At 42.9% G+C, this 25,555-nt stretch overlaps 1 protein-coding gene across 1 annotated transcript; it reads right to left on the bottom strand.

Annotated features, from left to right (window-relative positions):
* Positions 1-571: 571 nt before the first annotated feature.
* Positions 572-21,245, bottom strand: mrpl39 (mitochondrial ribosomal protein L39). The gene is made up of 10 exons (XM_083633793.1): positions 21,081-21,245; positions 19,612-19,818; positions 17,358-17,497; positions 15,992-16,091; positions 14,615-14,682; positions 7,834-7,946; positions 7,103-7,168; positions 5,834-5,987; positions 4,338-4,385; positions 572-702 (listed from the first exon to the last, which is right to left on the bottom strand). Exons 1-10 carry the CDS (start codon positions 21,115-21,117, stop codon positions 619-621), a joined length of 1,017 nt encoding a protein of 338 aa, XP_083489919.1. The 5' UTR covers positions 21,118-21,245; the 3' UTR covers positions 572-618.
* Between the last annotated feature and the right edge of the window lie 4,310 nt (positions 21,246-25,555).

Genomic DNA, 25,555 nt, shown 5'->3' with positions numbered 1-25,555 from the left:
TCTGGAATCCTGGAGGGGGAGGGGTCACAAAACAGTGGAAAATTACATTAGGACTGTTTTTCAAGCCTCAGACTCGCAGACTTTCTCGCGCACACACACACACACACACACACACACACACACACACACACACACACACACACTTTCTCACATGCCTCCTGTGAGGGTTTAGCCACCTGTCTGTGAGTGATAGACGCAACAGCTGCACCGCTGCCTGACCCTCAGCAAGCACAAAGTAACACACACTCTCGCTTTTGTCTCTAAGCAAACTGCTGACTGCACTCTACACACACACACACACACTCACACTATCACACAGACACACTCTACACACTCACACACACACTTCCATTTTCCTTCTCTCTCACTCCTATGTACACAATCAGTTACAAGCCAAAGCGATTAACATCTTCCTGGGCACACGACGCAAGGGAGGGCGATCACAACTCCGACAGAGTCAAATACATTTCCCTTGACTCCCTTGATTTCAATTAACAACAGTTGACATAAGAAAGAGATGAGGGCAAATGATTTGTCACATATTTGTACACATTTATTGAACAAACAAGACAAGCGGACACGTGATAAAGTGTGTGTGTGAGGTGAAGCTAGTGCTCATTACTGGGCGGCTGGGGGAGGAGGAGCTGAGTCAGCAGTGGGAGGAGGGGGCGGAGTCGCTTCATGGGCTCTCGGCAGCTCGACCTGCGGAGGGGGAAAAGAACACAGTCAGACTGATTGTAGACAGACTGAAGAAGGTAACTCCACCCTCAGATATTCATACACCGTTATGTATCAGCAATCGGAGACGTTCAATGCATTTCCATGAGTTATTTTGGGTGTTGCAATTGACTTTTTCTTTTGGTGTATCCACTTTCCCTCAACCTGCCTCGTCCACTTCTACTTCAGTTGGCGATTTCCTACATTTCCCAGAATGCCTTTTGACAACCCTGAGAGAGAACATGCCTGAACTTGCTTGATCCATCTGCCATAGCTCTCAGTAGTAAACAGAAAACAGCTGACTGGTTTTGGAGCTCAAGGCGTCTCGCAGTGGGGGTTGGGCATCGTCCCGCTTACTTTTGTGCCATTTCTATTCCTTCAATAACTGCATTTGAACATGAAAATGAAATGTAGGCCACACAGCACACTATGTCATCAGTTCCCAAATCAAGTGTGTCTATTAATGAGTACTTCCCCCGCGCCCCACCGCCCCCTCATTACGCAGTCAGTGATGCACTGAGAACGCCAGAAAAAGGCTGCAGAAAAATATATTTCGCCTCGATGACTCCATCCCAAATTAACTCGCAGCCTAGTTTAAATTTGAAGTGGCCAAGTCGAGCTCGTTTACGCTGAGACAGAGCCGAAGCAGTATCGCATCAATCTAAGTGTACTGACGTGTAAAAAAGTGAAAACATAAAAGCCGTGGACCTGAAGAGGTTTAAAAATACTTCCTTCCTTGGATCTTGAGTGAATGTCTGTCTGCTGCTTTGATGCGGAGTTCAGAAACGGCGCATCGTCGAGGAAGAATTTAAAAATAGCCTCAATTATTATCATCCGACTGTCTTGTGAAATTTCGAGTGCAGACGGCAGCCTGGGACCGAAGCAAGGCCGAATGTGGAGCGGGCGGCATTTTGGCATCCGGGGCCGATGCCCCCTAAGTAGAGGTCTTCGGGTATACCCGACCCCCTGAATACCCGTGGATCCGACCCGGACCCGGCCGGGTCTGGGTCCATTCAAAATAAGTGACTCCGGGTCTGGGTCGGTTCCGGGAGCGATTGTCACGGGTCTCGGGGCTCTGGCAGTGAAATGCCGGGTCCAATAAGACCCGAGTGGACCCGGCGAGTGGCTGTCAGAGCTGTAAATCACCCCGCCACACTTTTTTTCCCATCCCCCCTCCCCTCCCGAGTCTGTACGAGCCGAGATCAGCGCTGATCACGAGAGAAACGCATCAAAACAGCACACGTGAGGCTTGTTGTCACAAACTGCAAGTAAATCCATAGAGAAAATAACTAGCAAAGAGCGTTCCCATCTGCAATGAAAATGACTTCCTCGTTTACATGAGGCGCATGTGACCACATGCGTACACATGCGCACACATGCGCCTCAGGCAAACGAGGAAGTGATTTTCGTTGCAGAGAGGTAACCCTCTTGCTGGTTCCTCTCGCTATGGATTTAATTGAAGATGACTGTTTCCCGTACTTTGGATTATTATTCGATGATCGCATGGTGAGTACACAAGTCACAACATGTGATTGTTTCTAGCGCTGTTGTGTGTTTTTGGGCGAAGGAACGGCGGTAGCATAGAGACTGCCACTGTACTATCTAACTAGCGTTAACAGTAGCAGCTCCCATGTTTCACTGTGAAACACACTTTCTAATGCACGCACAGTGAAGATGTATCCCTTGTTAACGTTAGCCACATGGCTTTTACTACGGGTGGAAAATAGCATTTCTGCTATAACCTGGTACGATGCATCTCTCCCTATTTTATAGGGTTAATGTTCTTGTACACTGTCCCTGTATTAAAAATAAAGAAATTCAAATTCAAATCAGCAAGAAGAATAACAGAAAACGTGGATTTATTTTTTCATTACAAATTTCTTGGCAGGGATGAATGGATATGCATTACATCACGGTCAGGCAGTGTCCGGCAGCAGCTAGGTAGGCAGCATCAACCAGGGGAGAATGCTATAACGTTAGTTAATAAAGATGCACAAAGTTTCATTTGATATACAACTTGTAGCAGTTAACAAGCAACTTTGACGTCGACACCACTAGTCTCTGCCTCGGTATTTCTCGGATCTGAATGGGGCCGGGTCTCAGATTTCTAATAATAGACGGGTCTACTCCGGGTCCGGATCCAACATTTATCGGTTCTGAACGGGGCCGGGTCTCAGATTTCTAATAATAGACGGGTTCATTACGGGTTCGGGCACAAATTCCCCGGGTCCATTAGGGTCCGGGTCCGTGATTTTGGACCCGTGAAGACCTCTACCCCTAAGCCCTTGTTCACACAGGACGCCGAACGTAAGTAGAGCTGAAGCTTGAGGCAGGCACAAACTGAACTGACGCCTAACCGTTCACACAAGAAGCCTTCTCTTTTCCTCTCAGCGCCTCCTCGGGGCGTCTTGACCCCACCCACCCACAACTCCTCCCACTGACTTCGTGCCTGGCAGCTTCAAGCTTCACGCGTCACGCTTGGAAAATAGGCGTGAATCCCGAACGATCGCTTGAGCAAGGCGTGAGCAGCGTGTGAACGGCTTCGCCTGTTAACACGTTCACTGCCAATGACGTATTAATACGTCAAAAAAATGAATTTTTTTTTTTGACCGTGGGATGTGCATCTAACCCTTTTACATCTCTTATATAATTATTGGAGCCACCGAACGTTTACAACCCATTCCACCGAGCCACTAAGTGGCGACAGTGCTCTCCTGACTAGAGGAAGGCAAGCAAAAAGCAGCCATTCTCATGAAAATGGATGGGGGAAAACGCTTTCGTTTTCGCGCTGATTGCTGGCGATGCGGGATTGCAAATTTGCATAATAGATTACAGGTGGAACACACTTTGAAACACGCAGCATAAATATGACCAGAATCGCAAAAGCTTCTCTCAACCAAAACTCCAAGAAGCGAGCGAGTCCATCCAGACTTCCTCAAACAGCGGCCGCGCAGACAGGCAGCAGCAGCAGCAAAGCAGTGACTGGTGACAAGCTTGTGACGGCCGCTGCAGCCAAGAAGAACGCCCACGGAGGGAGGAGTTGGAAGCAGAGGGGGGTTTCCTGCTGTTATGGAGGAAATTACTGTTCAAAACTATTGTTTAGATGTCTGAGTCTTACTGATGCCAAAAATGAATGGTTAAAGTGACTGTTCTATCGAATTTCACAAAAAGCCGTTTATCTCTGAATAATTTTTCTGACGCTGAAACCATGCTGTATTCAACTGCTAATGCTTACATAACTACTAACTCTACAAACTAACTCTTTTAGACAGAGAAAGCACACATTCTATTAGTTATTTTGAGATATTGTGTGTTCACAAAATCTTAGCAGAAAAGAATCCTCGGGTCTTGAAAGATGAGCCAGAATCCTCAAAAAACCCCTCTGGCAGAAGCTAACTACAGTAAAAAAAAAACATCTGGCAGTGAATGTGTTAACAAGGACGCCTAAATGAAACTTGTGGGTTCAGCGTAGGTTGAGCTTAGGTTGAGCGCTGCTTCGGCGTATAGTGTGACATGGGGGCTAACGCCGACAACACCCTTCCCGAGTCGGCCACTTCAGCTTTGATGCTGGCGATCTTGGACGGGAGTGTGAAGGCAAAGCCGGAGATGTAGGTTCTTACCGGTTTCTCCGCCCTCTGCCTCAGTTTCCTCCACACTGTGTGATGAGCCTGCAGAGAGCGAGACACAGAGAGGGAGAGAGAACGTGACTAGGAGACACACGCAGCCTCCAACTAATTACTGTGCGCCACCACACGACAAGCTTTGATAGCAGAAGGAGAAAATAATGTAATTGAATTTCTTCTTCTTCTTTTTTTAACTCTTCGGCAAGTAAGATAAGCTACAAGGACATTTCGACGGCTAACAAACGGGCCTCAGGACCCTGCGATCAGCACAAGGGAAAAGTGCAACACAACACAAATGCGTCAAAAGGATCCGATGGAAATTGTGTAACAAAACTGTAATTGTATATACAGCAGGGACCTGACTGACAGGGGTTTTGCAGGCCGATACCCATGCCAAAACTTTTACACCGAAGTCGCCGATATCTGATATTCTGTGCTGATATTCAATATCTTTGTTTTTGACACTTTCCATGCCAAAAAATGACAAGCGGTCAGCATTTCTTCCGCAATCCTACTCTTGGCAGAGGGGGGGGAACCTCTGTGGCAGCATTTAGATCAAGTGACATTAAAAACTGCACTGAAGCCCAGACTGACGACATTTTTGGGGGGTTAGCGCTATAAAATATGAGCCTTTTCCTAAGGCTACGTTCACACAGGGCACCCAAGCCTTGCCTACGCCTTGCCTTTACCCACGCTTTTAAATAGGCGTCCTTTTTAGTCAATGAGGCTGTGTACACAGGGCGCCTCCTGACCTGCGCCGATTTTATCGTTTAGGCTTGAGTTCTATTTTCAAGCCGACTAGGCGCGTGAAGGCAGACTTCTTCTGTCAAGCCATGAAGCAAAAACGCGACAATATCCATGGGAAATGGCAAAGTCAACTGAATTTCAAAATAAAATGGAGTTACTACAACAGTGTTGAGCAGAGAGAGAGAGAGAGAGAGAGAGATTGACGGGTGGCTATCACGTGGGGCTTTCTCCCCGTCGGTAAACAAATCTTCAGGAGAGAGAATAGCGACCGAAGAAGCAAGATGGACAATGAAAAGTTAATCCACTTAGTACAACACCATCCAGTTCTCTATGACAGCAGTCACCCAAGAAGGAGACCTGGTTAAACATATCCAGCATCAATAGCACATTAAATATATCAGATTTATTTTACCTACCCATGATAATTCGGGACCACATGTGACAAAAAAAAGCACTCGGGAGAGAGGAGAGGCGCTTGTGACTCGGCTCAGGTGAACGTGGAATAGGCGTGCAGTGTGATCGCAAAAGCGTGCGATAGGTTCACGCCCAGCTCAAGGTCTGTAGGCGTAGGCCTGGGTTGAGGCAAGGCAAGGCGTAGGTGCCCTGTGTGAACGTAGCGTAATGAAGTCATACAAACAGGCCTTGCAAGTGACTGCTTTTTTCCCACTTCTTCTATTCTTGTGGGGACATTTGGACCCTTGGAATATGCTAAAACACACACCCAAATGCACACACGTCTCGTCTACCTGTAGCTGCAGAGGCAGGGAGAGGCCCTGAGCACGGCGGTGCAGGCCCCAGGGCCCCTGTCCCAGGCTGTGGAGGGCCGTCACCTCGTACTGGGAGCACAGGCCCGTCCTGGCCACCAGGGGGCCCCCGCTCAACAACACATGGTCACCGCATCTAGGGAAGCAGCAACGACAGTGTTAAGAGCAAGAAGAGGAGAAGAAGACAGTGGAGAGGAATTGATCTGTTTTATCAGTCTGACGACTAATAAGACCCCTTCCGTCGTGGTTTACACTCCCGACAACATCTCATAATGCAACTATTTATTATATTAGCCGAAATGCCATCTGGACCTAAAACAATAAATCAATCAGGTCCAACTCCAGTCTCGCGTCAATTGGACTGTAAACAGAGAAGTCCATGCCAAGAAGTCTTGGCATGGACATCCACTATACAGCGGAAGACCCAAAATATCGTCCGTCTGTCCCAGAGTCTTATTAGTCGTCAGACTGATAGACTCTGGGTGCCCAGATTGATAAACCCATGACGACACCGGTGTTACCAGTGACAACGTACAGTTTACAAGAACAGATATCGTCGATACCTATTTCCCCCCCCTTCTATTTGTCTCTGTTTCTCGCTTTTTTCTACCGTGAAGATCAGCTGTCGTGACGGTCCGGATTTTTCTTTTAATTTCTCTCAGTCTGACGCAGCCTTCAAGGTAGATACGGAGCTTGGATATTCAATTTGCCACGAAAAGTTAATTTATTCACCTGGGGTCGTCGCGTTTTAACGGACTTCTCCCTGTTCTTTCCCCTGTGTACTGCTCTCGGAAAATAAGGCTAGCCTGTCTAGGTGAGCTGTGAACTGCTGCTACTACGAGCTGAATTCACCTGAACACTTGTAGTCGCATTGGGTTGAAATTAGGAAAGAATGTGTCCGTTAGTTTCTTCGTTACAGAGGAGGAAGAGAAAAAGAATCCTAGTACCAATGTAATTTTTTTTTTACTTAACCTTTGTTTAACCAGGAAGTCCCATTGAGATGATACGATATCTCTTTTATAAGGGAGACCTGGCCAAGACAACAGCAGCAATAAAATGTGGTACATCACACAGAACACAGACAACAGAGTCACCTACATGATACAAAAAAAATGCAGTGAATTGTGGGTGTTTGTGATGAACAACAAAGGGTAAACAAAGGGTACATGGAGATGCATTTGTGAATGAGAGCACATTGGAAATTGGTAATACTGTAGGAAATGTGAATATTTCTTAAAAAGTGTGTATCACCTGTGGAGCATCACTGTGCCTTTGGGGTTCTGTGCTGCCCTCTGCTCCACCTCTTCCTGTTTACACCTGGGGCGAGAGAGAGAGAGAGAGAGAAAGAGAGAGAGAGAGAGAGTGACAGAGCGAGATAATTGAATTCATTTACTTTTTTTATGACAGATACACAATGAACAGAGATCATGTATCTGTGTATATATACATACATATGTACATATATACATACATATGTATATATACATCATGTATCATGTATCGTGTATCTGTATTGACAGATACACAATGAACATGCACCACTATTAAAATTGCAGATGAATTCACAGACAATAAAGTCCAGGACTTGTTTCCATTGTGGTCCTTGTTTGTAAAAAATAATCAAGAGAGACAGAGACAGAGAGAGAGAAAGACAGAGAGAGAGACATACAGAGAGCGAGAGACAAAGACACAGAGCGAGAGAAAGAGAGAGAGGGGGGAGGGAGGGAGAGAGTACATCATTATTTTATTTTATTTTTTAAAGTCAGAAGTAGATGCTGCAGACAAACTATTAGTTATCTTGTATTTCTGAACATGTGGCCATGCTAAGCAAAGAAGATATACAGAGAAAATGAAAGATAGAGATGCACAGAAAGACAGAGAAAAAAGAACAGAGAGAAAAAGAAACGTAGAAAGAGAGAAAGACAAAGGGGTATGAAGCAAACCCAGCAGTAGACAGATTCTTAACCTGCCAGACAGCCTACCTGCTGTGTGAGAATACCTCCAGGGCAACAGGGGGCGCCACCTCCAGAGGCTCCCAGGGCAGGTTCTGGTGGATCAGCTGCTGGGCACTTTGGGTCAGAGAGCGTAACGACTCCTGGGGAGAGAAACGGAAAAACACTTTTATACTCCCAAACACACATTAAGCAGAGGTTACACTATACGATATTTCACCCGATTTTACACAGGATTTCCAGTCGGGCAAAGTCTGTCTTTGTTTACTCTAGTCTGCAGTTGTTGTGGGTAGTTGTTGTGCCAGTCGGACTCGGTTCCCAAATCTGTTGTCAGTGTATACTGGGGTCGTCAAGTGTATACTGCCGACGCCAGTCAGAGCCACAACGATTATATCAAACGTTTGAATTTCCAAGCCGATTCTGGACGCAATCGTATAGTGCACACGGGTCAACAAATCACATGCATGTGGATCCTGTCAATATCCAATGAAAAACTATGAGGCAATGAGGCAAAAGCAGTCAGATAGGGAGTCATTCTTCATACAATAGATATATCTGATACCAAGGCACACGTGAATAATACAGGGACGAGTGAAAGACTCAATTACATCAAAGACAACATCAAAACATCAAAAAGCCGTTTGCTCACAGTTGTCAAGTCAGCCAGAATAAAACGGAAACCTCCTGTTATAACCTTCAAAATAAAAGTAAACCATTTTTCCCGCCAATCCGAAATACCCCAAGTACCAAAGAGGACATAAAGAACACATTTGCATAGAAACCGGTTTTAAATTAACATAGTGTTGTGCCTTCGAAAAGTCAATTTTAACCCGTAGTTAGTCATACAGTAATAGATTAGTGCTTTTATTTTGAAAGTAAAATCGTTGAGTATAGTTAGTAGCCACGAGATCTCATTGTTTTCATGTGAGTTTGCTGGGCTCAGTTGCTGTGACAAGTCATGTAGTGTATGGTCCCTCGTCTGAGGTAGTCGTATAGTGTATTTCAGTCAGTTTTTCAGTCGTCATAAAAAATCTTCCGGAACCAGTCGGGGAGTGTATACTCCCCAGTCTTTTCATAATCTGTGAAGATTTTCAAGGTTGTCTAGTGTATCATAGGCATTAATGAAAGAGGGTAGAGCCTGCACACTTACTCACAATGCCAAAAAAGTTTAATTCAAAAACAAACGTTTTCGATCCACACTGGATCTTCGTCAGGTCAGCAATGATTGGTGGATGAAGAATGCCCATATATATAGTACACCACAAGCACAGTCATAGGCTGATGGGCTCTATGCTGATAGGTGGGGGTGACACAATCACCACCTCACAGGGTGGAGCACATCCACACATAATTGATAATTAACCATGTAAAAAAGCCCAAGGAAATAGATAATAAAGTGAAACAAAGTGGGCTTAAAAGGGAGAACAATATACAAACAACAATATAGGACTATAATGCAAGAAACACCAATTAAAATCTACATTGCGCCATGATACATAATATAAAGGTAGCAATGGAAGTTTTGAATAGAAAAATAGAAAAATAGAATAATATGGAAAAGGTTTAATTTTGTAAATGTTTTAAAAGGGGGGGTACATATATTATACGTATCTAGATGGTTCAAGGCCCAATAAATAAATAAATAAATAAACCGGACCCTAGAGAAGACATTAGGAAACAATCATAGGGGCAATCATAGAACCTCCTATACATAGGCACATTAACAACTGTTTCAAGTTTTATTAAAGAAAGTGTTTTATATCGTACTCTTGGTTCAGACCTCTGGGTGCGAGAGTCTGAAGGTTAAAGATATGAAAACTCTCTCTTCTAAGTAGGAGGGTGTTTTGGTCACCTCCTCGTCTTGGAGTTGGTACATGCTCAATGCCTATATATTTCAGGGAGGACACTGGGTGCTTTGCCTCCCTAAAATGGACTGCCACCGGGTTCCGTGGATCCTGGGTTCTGATGCAGCTCCTGTGCTCTGCAATCCTAGTTTTAAGGGCTCTTTGTGTTTTACCCACATACGCCAGGCCACATGGACATTTAATTAAATAGACCACATTTTTTGTTGAACAGGTTATCATGCCCTTTATTTTCATCGTTTTACCTGTTGTCGGGTGAGTGTATGTGGTGCATTTATATGTGAAATTGCACTGTGTGCAAGAACCACATCGGTAGTTGCCAGGTGGCAGATCAAGAAAGGTGGTGTTTTTTGTTGGAATGAGGTCAGATTTGACCAGCATTTGCCTCAAATTAGGAGGACGTTTGTACACTACCTTGGGAGCAAAATTGAACTCATTTTTGAGCGATGGATCCGAACTTAAAATGTGCCAGTGTTTCCTAATAGTTCTCTCAAAGTCTTTCCCCAGAGCTGAATAATTAAGGAAGCATCTAGGGGTGTTAGTGGGTGGAAGTTTATCCTTCTTAATAAGACTTTGTTCTTGTGTGACAGTTTTAAACCTATTACGGGCAGAGTTAACCCAGCTGTCATTGTAGCCTCTGTGCTTAAATCTATACTCCAAAACATCTGCTTGTTTTTCATAGTCAGTGGGTTTGGTGCATATTCTTTTTATCCTACTGAATTGGCTAATGGGAAGACTTTTTTTCTGGTGTAGTGGGTGGAACGATTGACCATGTAGGAAAGAACATTTATCAGTTTCCTTTCTATACAGGTCCGTAACTAACACATCACCTTCCCGTAAAACCAAGATATCCAAAAAGCTGATTTTTTGTGTATCATGCTCAATGGTGAATTTCAAATGTTCATGACATTGGTTAAGGAACTCATAAAACTCCATCAAACTCTCGATAGAACCATCATAGATCATAAAAACATCATCAACATACCTTTTCCATAATTGAATATTATTGAGGAATGGATTATTAGGGGAAAAGACAAAGTTATTTTCAAAACAGGCAACATACAGGGAACTGAAATTAGGGGACATTTTGCTGCCCATGGCTGTCCCCTTGCATTGCCTGTATAAAGAAGACACTTTTTCAAACATAAAAACATTTTTGGACAACACCAATTCTGCCAATGCAACACGCTATTACATCACCCACAACAAGACTTCCTAAGTGTGGTGAACTTGTCTGATAGATCCATCTCCCCAGAATGTGAATCTGCCCTATGTAAGGGCCTGAATTTTGTCCCCACCACTCACTGTGATCCTTTTGAAGCCTCTGTTGACTTTGAAAAGTTTTTCCGCAGCCTGCGATTAAGAGAGTTTTTTTCATGCAATAAGGCTTCCAATGAAAGCACAATAAATGCACATGAGCAGAATGTTGCTGTGGCTGTGGTTAATGAACATGTTTCTAATATCCTGCCCGATCCGGAGCAGGATAACAGGGTCTCTACCCCTTTCCGGGCAAAATCTACTTTTTGTCCCCCCAAGTATAGAAATGCTTCCTTAGATACATATTGTAGACTTGTAGAAAAAGACGTAATGGGTTTGTTGAATAAGCGAAAAGAATACAAAGTATTTAACAATTTATCCAAGAAAGAACGTGATGCTTTAATTGAACTTAAGGAAGATACTAGTATTGTTATTAAACCTGCCGACAAAGGTGGTGCAATTTGCATATTAAAACGGGTTGATTATAAAAATGAAGTTGAACGGCAATTGTCAGATCCCATTTATTATGAATCACTTGCAAAGGATCCAACTCATGTTTTTAAAAGTGAAATTGATGTAAAACTGAATGAATTTTTTGAAGCAGGAGAAATCACAAAAAAAGAATGTGCTTTTATGAAGGTGGCACACCCCATTATGCCCGTTTTTTATATCCTGCCAAAAATACATAAAAGGTTGGAAAATCCACCTGGGAGACCCATTGTGTCCGCCATTGGATCACTCACTGAGAATATTTCCAGTTATGTCGATTTCTTTATAAAACCCTTTGTCACTGCTCTCCCATCATATGTGCGAGATTCAATGGACATGATTAACATTTTAAAGGCAGTGAATAATCTCAGTAATGACACACATCTTGTCACAATGGACATACAAAACTTATTTACCAACGTTGACCACCAGGGCGGCCTAAATGCTTTGACCCACTTCCTAGACACAAGACCACTTGGAACTATACCCAGTACTCAGTGTCTAGGCAAATTGGCAGAATTGGTGTTGTCCAAAAATGTTTTTATGTTTGAAAAAGTGTCTTCTTTATACAGGCAATGCAAGGGGACAGCCATGGGCAGCAAAATGTCCCCTAATTTCAGTTCCCTGTATGTTGCCTGTTTTGAAAATAACTTTGTCTTTTCCCCTAATAATCCATTCCTCAATAATATTCAATTATGGAAAAGGTATGTTGATGATGTTTTTATGATCTATGATGGTTCTATCGAGAGTTTGATGGAGTTTTATGAGTTCCTTAACCAATGTCATGAACATTTGAAATTCACCATTGAGCATGATACACAAAAAATCAGCTTTTTGGATATCTTGGTTTTACGGGAAGGTGATGTGTTAGTTACGGACCTGTATAGAAAGGAAACTGATAAATGTTCTTTCCTACATGGTCAATCGTTCCACCCACTACACCAGAAAAAAAGTCTTCCCATTAGCCAATTCAGTAGGATAAAAAGAATATGCACCAAACCCACTGACTATGAAAAACAAGCAGATGTTTTGGAGTATAGATTTAAGCACAGAGGCTACAATGACAGCTGGGTTAACTCTGCCCGTAATAGGTTTAAAACTGTCACACAAGAACAAAGTCTTATTAAGAAGGATAAACTTCCACCCACTAACACCCCTAGATGCTTCCTTAATTATTCAGCTCTGGGGAAAGACTTTGAGAGAACTATTAGGAAACACTGGCACATTTTAAGTTCGGATCCATCGCTCAAAAATGAGTTCAATTTTGCTCCCAAGGTAGTGTACAAACGTCCTCCTAATTTGAGGCAAATGCTGGTCAAATCTGACCTCATTCCAACAAAAAACACCACCTTTCTTGATCTGCCACCTGGCAACTACCGATGTGGTTCTTGCACACAGTGCAATTTCACATATAAATGCACCACATACACTCACCCGACAACAGGTAAAACGATGAAAATAAAGGGCATGATAACCTGTTCAACAAAAAATGTGGTCTATTTAATTAAATGTCCATGTGGCCTGGCGTATGTGGGTAAAACACAAAGAGCCCTTAAAACTAGGATTGCAGAGCACAGGAGCTGCATCAGAACCCAGGATCCACGGAACCCGGTGGCAGTCCATTTTAGGGAGGCAAAGCACCCAGTGTCCTCCCTGAAATATATAGGCATTGAGCATGTACCAACTCCAAGACGAGGAGGTGACCAAAACACCCTCCTACTTAGAAGAGAGAGTTTTCATATCTTTAACCTTCAGACTCTCGCACCCAGAGGTCTGAACCAAGAGTACGATATAAAACACTTTCTTTAATAAAACTTGAAACAGTTGTTAATGTGCCTATGTATAGGAGGTTCTATGATTGCCCCTATGATTGTTTCCTAATGTCTTCTCTAGGGTCCGGTTTATTTATTTATTTATTTATTGGGCCTTGAACCATCTAGATACGTATAATATATGTACCCCCCCTTTTAAAACATTTACAAAATTAAACCTTTTCCATATTATTCTATTTTTCTATTTTTCTATTCAAAACTTCCATTGCTACCTTTATATTATGTATCATGGCGCAATGTAGATTTTAATTGGTGTTTCTTGCATTATAGTCCTATATTGTTGTTTGTATATTGTTCTCCCTTTTAAGCCCACTTTGTTTCACTTTATTATCTATTTCCTTGGGCTTTTTTACATGGTTAATTATCAATTATGTGTGGATGTGCTCCACCCTGTGAGGTGGTGATTGTGTCACCCCCACCTATCAGCATAGAGCCCATCAGCCTATGACTGTGCTTGTGGTGTACTATATATATGGGCATTCTTCATCCACCAATCATTGCTGACCTGACGAAGATCCAGTGTGGATCGAAAACGTTTGTTTTTGAATTAAACTTTTTTGGCATTGTGAGTAAGTGTGCAGGCTCTACCCTCTTTCATTTATGCAGCGTTTTTTGCTCCAGCCTTATTGCACCTTCCCGTGATGTGCGTATAAATCCCTCTCTTTACTATCATAGGCATTAAACCAATAATTATCAGCAACACATTCACAGATTTAAGTGACTGATTTCTTTCTGCCTAGAAACTTGTAAGGTTGTAAGGTTCTCCATTTCAGAGGTGATAATGGGTGAAATAGGTGAAAATTAACACTGTAATATTTATACACATGCGCTGTTTTATGATGTACCTGTTGCCTGTCGTCCTCACACTCTCACACACAGAGACACATTAAGGCTTTTGTTCCGTTCCGCACCCGGGAAAGATTGCCCCCCCCTCCCCTCTCTCCTGCTGGTCAGCTTTCACATTACAATATTTCTTCCGCGCACGGAAACGGAACAGAGTGCACTTGCGTCATCAACTATGCCTGGAGTTTATCCTCGCCCATGTGTTGTCTATGTGGTTCGGAACGGTTGGCTTTCACACTCGCAAGTGTTCCGTGCCCGGGCACACCAAAGCGCTCCACAGACCACCTTTTCAAGTGGATCCTGTCCTGTGGTTCCCCGTTGCGCGCCCGGGCGCGGAACAGAACGCAACGCGCACACTCATCAAATGTTCCGAAACTGGGGTCAATTTGGGGATAAGTGTGCTCAGGAACGGTACCGGGGCGCCAGTGAGAAAGCACCCTAAAATGAATTTCCTAAACTAAACTAGAATTTACATAAGAGATATTATAGAGCAGTGGTTCACACACACACACACACACACACACACACCTCAGAGGGAGTCCATGAGTCTAGCTGAGGGTCGAGCACCACGTCACAGCAGAAGGCTCCTGAAGTGACTGCAGGGAGAGACAGGGAAAGTTTTCAGAGGAAATCAAAGTGGAATCGAATGAACAGCGGCCAGCTAAGGAAGTGGATGGTGAGCAGGTCGATCATGTGACCCAGCTAAGGAAGTGGATGGTGAGCAGGTCGATCATGTGACCCAGCTAAGGAAGTGGATGGTGAGCAGGTTGATCATGTGACCCAGCTAAGGAAGTGGATGGTGAGCAGGTCGATCATGTGACCCAGCTAAGGAAGTGGATGGTGAGCAGGTCGATCATGTGACCCAGCTAAGGAAGTGGATGGTGAGCAGGTCGATCATGTGACCCAGCTAAGGAAGTGGATGGTGAGCAGGTCGATCATGTGACCCAGCCGCGTGATTTCTAACCCCACATAGGATAAGCAATAACCACGCCCTGTGGCGCCGGGATTGGCCAGGAGCAACACTGGAGGGCACGCAGCCCAGCGATTTCATGAACCAACTGAATAGCTCTTGAGAACAGACAGCGATTTCGAGAGCGGACATTGAGAGCGGACATTGAAATGAATTATGGTCACCTACCTTCCTTAGCATAGTAATAATAATAATAAGCATAATAATTGTAATCTACACAATGTACACAATCTACAAAAACATGCAATAATATAAACGGTGTTGTGTTCACGTTCATAGCTCATATAATATAATGTATCATATCGTTAATTTCAAGCTCAATTCTTACCCACAGAAAAGGTACAGCACTGAAAATGTAACAAGCAATAGTTTTTTAAACATCTTTATTTTTAAAAGATGAAAAAACCAAGGTGCTTTAGTCCCAAGCTTCAATGCTCCTGGCCAATCCCGGCGCCACAGGGCGTGGTTATTGCTTATCCTATGTGGGGTTAGAAATCACGCGACCCAGCCAGGGTCCGAAATTAACTTTTTGACAGGGGGGGAAATCCACCGGCCAAATTTTTTTTTTTACCGGCCAATAATATAATAAATTGCCTTTTTTGGTGACGTGTCCTACGTAAATATACTATCACTAACAGTAACATTAATACTAATAATTATAATGAATCTGAACACAAACACTAATTATAGAATACTAACAATAACACTGCCACTAAGAGCATTAGCATTTAATTCGATGACTAGTTTGGTACAAACATTTAGGCTACACCCCATGTGGCCGATAACCTCCTGGGATTTACTAGCCAAATGCAATTAATCTACTCGCCATTGGCAGTTGGCTACTGTTCATTTCAGACCCTGGACCGAGCAAAGGCAGTGGATGATGATCGGGTTGATCATGTGACACCCGACCCGACCATGAAGAGAATCTGTACCTGGCACCTCCGGCGTGGAGAGCAGCTCCACAACAAAGTGGTCCTTGAAGGCGGTCTCTAACACCTGGCCGAGCAGAGCGGCACAGGAGCGCCAGTAGGCCTGAGGGAACGACAAAAAGAGTGTATATGAGTTAACCTGTTGGAAATAAAGTGAACAGCTGAGACACAAGGCAGCAGATGGCTGACTTAACCCAGTTTCTGCTTTATGTGAATTCACTGTCTGCAAATGTGATCTACAGTGGCTTGAACACCTTTACATCCATCTGGATATTTATTATTTGCCATTTAGCACTGACACTATAATCTAGGCGACTTGCAATGTAGTGAGTGGTTCAGTGCCTTTGTTATTACTAGGGATGCTGATACCATTACTGATACACTGATGTTAAAAAAACAGGTTTCTATGATAACCACATTTTGTACATACTGAAAAGCACAGGTAGACAGTGTGAATTTTGAAAAAGTCATGTCTTATTTCCAAAACGTTTGGAAAAGCCTATTCACCTTATGTAGCCACGCCCATTTGAGCCGGTTGTGTGGTTGTGTCACGACTTCCGGCTAAAAAAAAAACGCTGGCAGCTCCAATATCATCTAACTCTGAATTAACAATAATTTAGACAATTGTATGTAACATAGCAAAATAAAGCAATGGCAATATCTAAGAATGCCGTAACTGGCTCGTTAATTCTCGCATTCAAGGGAATTACGTTAACATCTGCGGGTCTTACATCTGCGGGTAAGTGGCTCGCGGTGCGGTCGGATGAGACTGAAAACCATCTGAAGCTTTCTATGTTGGAGTCCAGGTAAGTTTTGTACAAGGACGTCTCTCAGTGTGTTGCTGTTAACTGCCCATTTCGTTGTTTTATTTTTGTTGATCTCATCTTTTTCCTCTTCGACTTGATTTGTATCACTCAGACCGCAGTTGCGGGCGATGTTCATTCCTGCTCTAAAAACAACTTTCTTCTTCCGACGTTCTTTTGTATTTCGCACCGTGACCACCGGAAGTGTTAACACAATCCGGAAGAATTTGGCCCACCCCTGCGTATGAACATAAGGTGAATAAAACACATATTCACCACATTGTTTCCTCTCAATATGATTTCTTTTTGGCCGATAGTGATATTAGCATTGCTGTTATTTTGCTCATCGGACCGCTACTGATATATATATAAAAAAACAGACTAACATCGGCCGATACAAATATGATTGCCGATATATCGTGCATCCCTACTAAGTACACTGCCATAACTACGTAAGTCAAAGCGCTTCATGACTACTAAAAGCTGTACTCCTACCTGGTTTGTTGATGTATATAAATATGAATAAAATCAATCACGACACGCTGGTTGTGTGCGGTCATCAGTACCTGGTTGACTAGCGATGGGTCGGCGTCTTTGAAGGTGAGCAGGGAGAGCGAGCAGGAGTGGGTGAGGGGCTGGTGGAGGGGCCAGGGCACCCCATCCACCAGGGCCAGGGCCGAGGAGGTCACCTGGTACTCTGTCAGGTCTGAGGGAAAGACACACAGGGAGGTCTCTGAGTCCAAAACAACTCTTGATTTCAAAGTGCTACATGTAGCCTTTTTAAAGTCAATAAGTGCAAACGGAGCTAAAGCTTTCAGTTTCTTCCAATGGCAGAAGATGGAACGAGTGAAAGGCTGAAGGAATAATCCCTTCCAAAATGGTGATCCTCTTCAGAGAAATGTGGTCGTAATTTGAGAAACACTAGCAAAAATCTGTGGCCAGTCCATCCCCCTTTCCTCACTCATAACTAGCCTTGGTGTCACACTGGATTCATCACTATCTCTGGACGCACACATCAAATCCATCTGTCAAACCTCCTTTTTCCATCTGAAGAACATCTCCAAACTACGCCCCTCACTAAGCAAACCTGATGCAGAAAAACTGGTTCATTCCTTCATTAACTCCCGCTTAGACTACTGCAACTCCCTATTCGCTGGCCTTCCCTCCAAAACCATCCAAAGACTTCAATATGTCCAAAACTGTGCTCTGACGCAAGTCAGAGCACATCACCCCGGTTCTGCACTCCCTTCACTGGCTCCCAGTTAACCACCGCATCACCTACAAACTTCTCCTGTTAACATACAAGGCCATTCATCACACTGCTCCAACCTACCTCCAAGATCTAGTTACCCCTCAATCCTCACTCCGGACACTCCGATCATGCAGCTCCAACCTCCTTTCTGTCCCTAGGACCAAACTCACAAGCATGGGTGACCGTGCCTTCTCCTCACTGTGGAATCAGCTCCCAGGACCACTCAGGGCTACAGACTCGTTTGACGTTTTTAAATCAAAACTCAAAACCCACTTATTTATTTTAGCTTTCCCCTAGGGTCCTCCCTCTCCATTTACACGTGTTATGTTTTTATCCTTTTATCTTTTTATTCTTTTAGTAGCTGTTCCTTTATATTTATTTTTTATATATTTTTATTTTTCCCTGTTTGATTGCTTGATTGTTTTTATCATGCATCTGTAAAGCACCTTGTGAAGTCCTTGGATTTTAAAGCGTGCTATATAAATTGAATTTATTATTATTATTATTATTATTATTATTATTAAAAATACCACTGGTGTGAGACGGAGGCTCAGGCTACCAATCGTCTCCATGATGATTTAATGTCTTTGTGAATACCAAAGTATCACAATTAATTTGGCCTTGATAGTGATGTAAAATACTATAGCCTCTTTCTCCCTCTCTCTGAAGTGTACAGATTATAGAACATTACTTTTTAGTAAAGGTGCTACCTAGAGGACAGGCTAAGCTAAGCAACTTGTTAATTCAATGAGCAAAAACGTAACATCACATAAACACAATGAAGAGCAAATGCAACATTCATTGTAATAGTACAGTGTGGGGTGGAACATGGTGCCTGCTCCCCCACTATCTCAAATGTTATTTCGGGGTTTCAATAGATAATAGAAAAATCTTAGTGAACATCTAAGATGTGCATAGCTACTACTTAAATGCTTTTTAAATTAGTTGTTTCGCTGTGGGACAGCAGTTTGTACCAATCCCGTAAAATGGCTTTCTCCGTCAGGCTGCTTGGCCTGCTTGTAGCCTGCTCTCCTGCTCTCCCGACACGACCACATATTTAGCAGGCTAGATATCTGGCGGACCTCTGTGACTGATCAGTGAGTGCTCGGGGGAGCTCCCCGCTTGCGTCTGTGGACAGTTCACAGTTAACAAGCGAGCGCCGATTTGCGAACGCCGAGCCAAAGTGATTTGCCTCTGATCTGGAAGGGTTCGTCGCCGAGCTCAAAAAACTGCTTGCGAAGCACTTCACTAATGTGAACTAGGCATGTTGTCTGCTTTCTGTGTAGGCAGCTGAGGGGAGGGCCACACCTGAGACCACTCTGCCTGACTGCTCCTCCTGAAGGCTCCATAGGAGGGCTGGAGTTGGCAGTTCACTCTTTCTTTCTCCTCTCAGCCAGCTGGACTTACTGGGTTATTTTGGATTTTCTTGACTTTTTACACCTACATTTTGCACACACACTGACACTACCCTTGCATCCAAGCATTCATCATTACGCAGGTTCCAGACAGAAAAGCGTAGCCTACAGGCTCAACCTCACTCTGATCACCTCGCTCCTGCCTTCACTCACGTCTGGCACAGCTGAGCGGGGTGGACATCCCTCTGTTCATGACCAGCATCGTGCCGTCCAGCCCCGGGCCTTGCATGGTCACCTCGATCTTCTCGATGCGGGGGTACAGAGCGCGCTGCCTGGCCTGCTCTCTGGAGAAGATGGCGTTACGCTGGCTGTGGACCTCGGCGGCTGGAGGGCGCACAGCTGCTGCGGTAGATGCCAAGCCTGGAGAGGAGAGGATGGATGGATGGATGCACAAAGAGGGAGGATAGGTGGGAAAAAACAGGAAGAAACATGACTCCTGTCAAAGCAACAAATGTTAGATGCATATTTTTGTCTATAAAACAAGAGTCTATCCTCATATAACTTATATCAGGTTATTACTGACTACCATCTACTATGATTTAATGCCATTACGATTTACATAAGTCTAAACAAATTTGGTTTAGCAGAAACCTTGGGGAAATGAGGAGTCTAGTATTGAACAAAACGATAAATGTTTGCTTTTCTCTTTCGTATCACTACTGTATATACTAGAAATATTGTGTGCTCATTTGTAGTGCTGCACCCTCAACTGTGTGGAGCAGAACCCCTCCACCTTTTATAGTAGTGAGATATAAGGTCTTATAAACAGTGCATTTTTTTGTATGCCTTTTTTAAATCCATCATTCAAAACACAGACGGGTCAAACAGCTCACAAAAGGCTATCGACTGATGCGAAAAACGCAGAAAATCGAACCTGTTCCAAAAACTTTAATGATGGACGAAAGTTTTGGAGTCAGTGTGTAAACGTGAGCGACACAACATGAGCTCGTATTTATTTTAAAACGTGCGTCAATTTTGGACAAAAAATATGGACTTGATGTGCAAAAATCAGTGTGCTTTGCACATTTGAAACATTGCCAGTGGCAATAGTAACTGCAGTGCAAAGGTTTGCTAGTCATGGTAAGTAGTAGTAGGTAAGAGCCTGGTTTAGCTCGGACATAAAATGATGTGACGGTTACTATAACTTAAATTAATTATTCATATAAATTAATTATTTAATAATTAATGAATAAAGCTTTATCCTCCAAGGTCATGTTCATTACAGACTGTCTGCAATTGTGTCATCAGGGTACAGTTGAATTATTTGTAAGGCCTTTTCATTGACAGTTAGAATGGAACATAACACCAATTGGACTATGTGAAAATGAAACAACCGTGGATCCTCAATATAACTCTGGGTGACTTTCTCAGCAGAGTAACAAACACCTTTTCTAGTGAATTAACTTCAAAAGCTTTATTTTGTTGTATTCGTGTATGTCTAACATTTTAAGGCCTTGGGTTTCACTAATACAATTCAAGACATTTTAAAGACCTGCGTTCATTACATGTCAAAATGATTTCAGACTAACTTTACTTAACTGCAACCAGAGACCTTACAACCTGTCATTATAATTTAGCTAGCTCACATGCTAATGCTAGCAGGTAAGGCTGACGTTACTTACGGCGTTGGATAACTTCACACAAGGTCCTGCACGCCATTATGAATAAATATTATTTACACAACTAACGCTACATACAAAAATGACAAAAATCTGACACAGAATAACACAGGGATACACGTCTGTTACAGATTCCAGCTGAAGGACGCCATGCCTGTTTGGTGTACAACTCGGGTTACGGTCCGGAGAGGAACTGAAAAGTAGGCGGCTGAAGAGTTCCGTGTGAAACAGAAGAGGTTGAGCTGCTGTTCTGATAGATGACAGCAGGTGTCGCTGTTGTAATTCATTCCAATTGAAAGTGCTTGAATTTATATATTTTGTAAAATGAGTTATTTTTGATTTTTTTTTAAGGTCGAACATAGCACAGTTGAGAAGTGCCTTTCTCTCTTTTTAATTGTTTGTGAGCACCTGTAAAGTCTGCTAGTTCTCATTATAAAAATTCACAGTGTTAATTACCAATTAATAATAGTAGTAATTAATAATAGTAATTAAAGTTAATTACTGTACAGTAATTTACCTTGATCCGTGTCTCAAACTATGCCGTGTTGGGTCTTTGAATTGGAGGGAATTGTGCCTGGAAAGTCCTTCAATTTGATGTTTAAGGTGTGAGAACCCTTAAACATTGTCAGGCATTTGTGGTTTTATTTACCGAAGGCTGCATGGCAAACCTGGGATGTTTATAATGAGGCTTCTGATGTTTTCAGCAAACGCAGGCAGTATACAATAGATGATGCCGACATGAAGATCTTGGAAAACGTTGTGGTCATGATGTATGACAGGTCCAGTACAGCTGATGCTGTTGATGAAGCAAGGCTGGACATGTTTGCTTGGAAGCAGAGGCCATGAAGCCATCCCTCCTGCTCAAGCTGCTCTACTCCAGCATATAAAGTGTGCTGCCTAGTGCCTACCAGGCTGGATGCATATGGGGTCAATCATTACTTTGTCAACCAGAAGAACAAAGTCCGACTAAGGGTGGATCAATGAGGTGATATGTGGCAGGTGGATCTTGTGGATGTGGACTGATCTCCCCCCTATTGCAGAGAGTTGCCAACAACTGACCAAGTGTGCATGCGGATTTGAATGCCATGGAAGGTGCAAATGCTACAGCTTTGGTTTTGCTTGCAGAGCACTGTGCAGCTGCAGATGTGAAGATTATGCTCCATTTTCAACCTAGAGCATAGGTTAGTTGATTATACAAGCACATTTTCTATAACATAACTGTTGATCCTCGAATGGTCAGATTATTAAGGTTACACATGTCTTCACTGCATTGTATGTAATTTGTCCATCAGAATGCTGTGTCCCCTGTGTACCATCAGAAGACTTGGACGTGGATGTGGTGGGGATGGACTACCTGCTGGGCGATGGTTGATTTCCTGTCCTCACCTCGACTCCCATTCTTTCACAGCTATTTATTGTTTTGGCAAAAATGTATGTAAATAGTTAAGAGCAAGATCGGTATTTATTAGATCAAATATACTGAATGTATTTATTTAGTCATAGCTTGTGTATTCAATAGTATTAGTAATAGGTTTTATCAAAAGAACATTCCCCAAGGAATATTTGTGCCAATTTTGGTACTTCTTTCCACTTGTGAACGATTATTAAAATTGCATTTAATCTGCTCCACTATAAGGGCAAATAACTACAAAAAACAAATGCACAGAACAAAAGACCTGAATGGTCTGCAGGTCTGCACCGGGCCCAGGTGCATCCAATCAGCCTAACAATTCCAACACCAGGCCAGGAGAGTGGGAGGGTCGTCACAAAAGCTAAAATCTTTTCAGATAGGAAACCCTGGGACAAAATTGTATCAAATGGGGGTCCGTGGTCTAATTTGTGTCAGTTTATGGGGTCCTTGACGTGAACAAGTTTGAGAACCCCTGTATTATAGTATCAGCCTAATACTGCTTTAAAATTCCTACAGGGACTTGCAGTTGTAGTGTGAGCTTGTATAGTAGCCTTCTAAAATGTATTATACAATTACTAGTTCTTCATCATAAGGGATGACATATGATTGTTCCTTAGATTGATTGGATCGATTCCAAAGTTCTGATCTTGGCTTGAAAGTCTTAAATGTTCCCAATATCATCCCCTAATGGGCTCTAATGGCACCTCCCAAGGTGACAAATGCTCGTTTGATTTTCAGGACCAGAATCAGCAGCGTAGTGTTGGCATTAATGGTGGCAGCAGACTGCTGGGCCTGAGAACACAGCAGCAGGACCAAAACATCATAAATCATTTAGACGTGGTCCACGATGGAGCCAGATTACCGCTAACAGAGCTCACAAGCTATTTCCACAACCAGAGCAGATCTTCTGAAGTCTGTCTGCAGGGCAAGAATTAATGTTATTGTCACGATGATGTGATGTCAGCTCACTTACTGTGCATGTTTGACTGCAGTGATAAGGAAGAGATAACATTTGTCTAAAATACCCTCATTTTCAAAAGTTTTTTTTTTTTTACGAGTGTTTTTCAACTAACGATGAAAAAGTAACCCTTATTGTCCTGTCCTGCCTCCCATACGTCGCCCTATACCAACCTGCCTTACACAATATATTCACATTATTGTTCATATTTGTTTCAACCTGCTTGGAACCAGATGGGATTGCCTCATCAGCACAATTCAGAAAGTGGCTGTTACTTTGCTCAATTCCAGAAATGCAAACTAAACTAACCTAACAAATACTTTCTTGTAACGTCAAAACATTCTCATTATATGTTGTATTTACCAAACCCCACTCATCTGGCACCTAAATAAGTTCAAATAAACACTGAATGGTGTTTACAAATGTTATGTCGAACAGATGATCTATAGTATGAATTATTTTAGGTGACACCATCTTATTATTTTTCCATGCAATTGCTTTGCTACAATTGGTTCTTTTCATCCAGTTAGATGGAAAATGATCAAATACCGAGTACCACTTCACATTTGTTTTCAAGATGGCCACTGGCTAGAGAGAAGCAAGACAGGAAGGAAAATGCTCAGGGTAACGCTTTAGAATACAGCCCGCAACTTACCCTGTAAGTACAGATGCGATACCCTGTACTTACAGGGTAAATTCACATCTTGTACCCCGTACTTACCCTGTAAGTACAGATTTTGTATCCCGTACTTACCCTGTAAGTACAGATCTTACCCTGTACTTACAGGGTAAGTTGCGGGCTGTATTCTAAAGTGTTACCCTGAGCATTTTCCTTCCTATCTTGCTTCTCTCTAGCCAGTGGCCATCTTGAAAACAAATGTGTAGTAGATAGATCATATATTCCAATTTATTCATTTGTGCAAAAACAATCAAATCCCAGGATCATATCAAAAGTTTCATTCACATGATATCCAACATTCAATACGTTATTCTTACCATTAATAGTACAATATCAAAACAAATTCTGTCTACTTTTAAGACCAGAGCCTTTATATTTAGAAATACTGAACCCTTTGACATTTCTTTCGCAAAAGAATACAAAGCATTTTGGAAACTGTATAATAGGCTATATATCACGGCACTTCAATCATATTCATCCAACAACAAATACGCGTGACACATTTGTGCAATAAAGATTTATTTTTTGTTGTTGAAAATAAGTGTTTCTGACTGTTGGACCACTAAGATGTGGTTTAACATACATGAGCTACTTAACGTTCTGGAGCCTGTTGTTAACTTAATATGATGGAGGAAGGCATTTTGTTTTGTCTGTCTTCTGTCATCAAGGTGTGAAGAAAGTGTCCAGTACATGGCTGACTCTGTCTCTTTGGATGAGTTTGATTGTACTCCATACCGCCCCCATCTGGCGGGGTCAGGTTAGTGTGACAGTACAACTGAGTCGATACATGCACACAACGAGCAGCTCAACCTTTTGGAACATGTGAATGAATTCCCTTAATGGTGCAGTCGACTTTTAACATTCATTCGTTCATCGTTCGGCAGGCCCACTGTAACATCTGACCGTCGGTATGACCCCTCCTTCAACCCTTCACAGTGTGGGGGTTACCTTCAGGCCGCCGCCTGATTTGACATCCTTTCTGATCCTTTGATTACGAGTTGCCACTATCAAAATGTCCCAAAAGTGCAAAAAAAAGAGCAAAAAGCAGACATGACCAATAAGATCACTGAGAACACTGTTAAGTAAACTGCAGTCTTCGTTTGGACCACCAGCGCCTGGTTTCCCAAATGCATTTAGCACTATGATCGTCTCTGTCAATGGCTTTTCAGATGGTTTTGGCACTATGTTGCCTTTGGAAACCCTGAACCAGACGATCTGCTCATGTTCATCAGGAGGATTGTAATGAAGGTGGGGGGGTCAAGTGCTGCTTCTCTTTAAAGAAAAGTATCCACCCTCCAATTCTCTTACACTGAGTGCGTTTACATGCACACTAATAAACCAATCTTTTTATTTGATTTGATATAAGATAGTATGTGCTAGACAGCGACTAGTACGCGTTCTACAAGCTGAGCCACCGGGATGCCCCGACT

The sequence above is a fragment of the Poromitra crassiceps genome, assembly GCF_964638095.1.
Source record: "Poromitra crassiceps genome assembly, chromosome: 3".
In the NCBI taxonomy this organism is placed as follows: Eukaryota; Metazoa; Chordata; class Actinopteri; order Beryciformes; family Melamphaidae; genus Poromitra; species Poromitra crassiceps.
This window is presented reverse-complemented; position numbering and strand designations above follow the sequence as displayed.